Raw genomic sequence first — 2,540 nt, forward strand, 5'->3', positions numbered from 1 at the left:
AGAGCCCAGTCTGCTCTGATTGGTCAACCAGCTTTAGAGACGTCCCGCCCCTTAGTCTATCACATACAATGTAGTTGGAGCGCTAGCCAATAGGAGACGCGAGTGTTCCTTAGTGATGTCAGCAACATGCTCTTCTCATGTCTACCGTTTGGACTCCATATCGCCCCCTGCAGGCCTCTCAGGGTCCCTGCAACACTCCAAACCCGGCATGCTGGATTTTGTACGGTCAAGGTGAAATGGGACGCGTGGAATTCTCTGGGCTCCATTTCTCAGGTACGCTCTCACCTGTTATCAATTCAATAGCTTTATCAGCATGACCATAGTTACATACAGTATTGCTAAAGCTCTGTGCAGCTGCAACATCTCCACACAAACACATACCAACTGCTAACATTTGAACACAAGCAAGAACATGTTTTCTTTCTTTTCTTTTTTTTTTAAAAACAGATTCATTTAATTCATTATCAGTGAATATCACTGTCAGGTCTCTGTGTTCAGTTTCCTGCAATCAGATGAAATAAAATAAATGATAAAATGTCCTTTTTTTAAACTCTGTCTCTCAGGATGAAGCCAGGCAGCAGTACTGCGACTTCATTGGCTCTCTGGTGACGGCAGAAGGCGGGACTTCCGCCTCATTGGCTGCAGAGCCTGCTGGAGGCGGAGCTACGTACGAGACGCTATTGGTCACAAAGGAGGATAAAATCACCACCATCAAACTGAACCGTCCAGCCAAGAAGAACGCCATCACGACAGAGGTAACACACACACACACACACACACACACACACACACACACACACACACACACACAGACACAGACACAGACACACACACACACACACACTTCTGTTGCTTACACAAAACAAGAGATGGTATAATGGTAGTCATATCATTAGCTAAAACTAGCTAGATCTGATCGATATGGACATAAACGAGAGTGAAGTCTAATCTGACGGGAGAGAGAGATCAGCTGCTGCTGACGAGTCGACACGCTCTGCTGCATGATCACATGCAGCAGTGAGCGGACAAAACACACACTTCAGGTTAGAATATCACACGTAGCTATTTGAATGACCTCTCAAACTACCGTAACTAGTTATAGATATGTTTAGTTTCACTGTCGGGTCACTCTGATCCGTGAGCTGCATGATACTGACGGGCTGTCAGGAGAGGAGGAGAGCGCTCCGTTTATTATTCCCGTGTTGTTGTAAGTTACTGAACACTTTTGAATAATGTAGTTAATCTACTATAATTGTCGGACGGGTCGGACGCGTGGCGCAGTGGTCTGTGCGTTTGATCATCAGATCAAGGGGGTGTTGGGGAACTCCAGTTCGAAACCCGCTCCCGCCCCACTGCGTCAGGCCGTTGTGTCCTTGGGCAAGACACTTCACCTGAACTTGCTCCTGTGGGTATCGTCCACAGTAGATGACCATTACATGTATGATCTGTATATGTAATGTGTATTTGTAAAGCGCTTTGAGTCATTGATAAAGCGCTATAATAAATATGAGGTTATTATTATTATTATTATTAGTTTGTTTAATATCGTATCATATCAATTTGTTTTAAAGCTCAATAAATAACAAAGAAGACCTTTGACCGGAAGATTTAAACTTTAACGGACATGTTGACCGGCGAAAGAATATTCTAACGGGAGCTCTGGCACACACACACTTCTGTAGGGATGAGACTTCTTTTTAGATTTAGATAAGAAGTCTTGTGTTTATCTTATGACTCTAGTTACCTAATGTAGGTGAACATGTTAAACACTGCTAATGAGCTGTAAATAGGCTGCTTATAGGAGGGTCGTCAGCTTCTATTAACCTGGTGAAAGGGCTGGTAATACGCTGGTAATAAACTGGTAGTTAACTGGTAATCAGCTGGAAGTAATTTCTCAATAAGATGGTATTAACCTGGTAGTACACTGTAAATAATAACCTGGAATCAGCTGGTAATAACCTGTTTAATAAAAGCTGGTAATACACTGGAAATAACTGAATAATAAGCTGAAATAATAACCTGTAAAAAGGCCAGTATTAACATGTTAGAAAGAGACTGGAAATAATGAGTATTATCTGGATTTAACATCTGGTTTAGACTTGATGGTAAACTGGTTAGTGGCTGCTAATCAGATGCTAATCAGATGCTAATCAGATGGTATTAACATGTTAGTAAGAGACTGGTAATAATCAGTGAACTTATAAACTGGTATGAACTGGTGTTAAAGTGTTAACAACGTGGTTTAAAGATGTCATGATGTCCTCTGCAGGCCAGTGAGATGCTGCTGTTCAACAAGAAGCTCTCAGCGGAGCAGGCGTCTGAGCTCGGACTCGTCTCTGAGGTTTTCCCCGACAGCAGCTTCCAGACGGAGGTTTGGAGCAGACTGAAGAAATACGCCCAGCTGCCCCCCAATGTAAACACACACACACACACACACACACACACACAGCATAACATTTGAACTCAAGTGTTTTTTAGATTTTTCATGTTTTACGATTAGTTTGAACCTTGTTTAAATATGAAATGCTCAATGCATCAAA

At 42.4% G+C, this 2,540-nt stretch overlaps 1 protein-coding gene across 1 annotated transcript; it reads left to right on the forward strand.

The window, feature by feature from the left end:
* Positions 1-173: 173 nt before the first annotated feature.
* LOC104943070 (enoyl-CoA delta isomerase 2, mitochondrial-like) lies at positions 174-2,413 on the forward strand (the record flags this gene model as incomplete). Its single annotated transcript, XM_010768394.1, is given in 5 exon segments — positions 174-198; positions 201-226; positions 229-273; positions 564-761; positions 2,258-2,413. Coding segments are annotated over 5 exon segments (450 nt in total), but the record flags the coding sequence as incomplete, so codon positions are not given.
* Between the last annotated feature and the right edge of the window lie 127 nt (positions 2,414-2,540).

Source organism: Notothenia coriiceps, unplaced genomic scaffold (genome assembly GCF_000735185.1).
Source record: "Notothenia coriiceps isolate Sejong01 unplaced genomic scaffold, NC01 NC01_scaffold00005637, whole genome shotgun sequence".
NCBI lineage: Eukaryota > Metazoa > Chordata > Actinopteri > Perciformes > Nototheniidae > Notothenia > Notothenia coriiceps.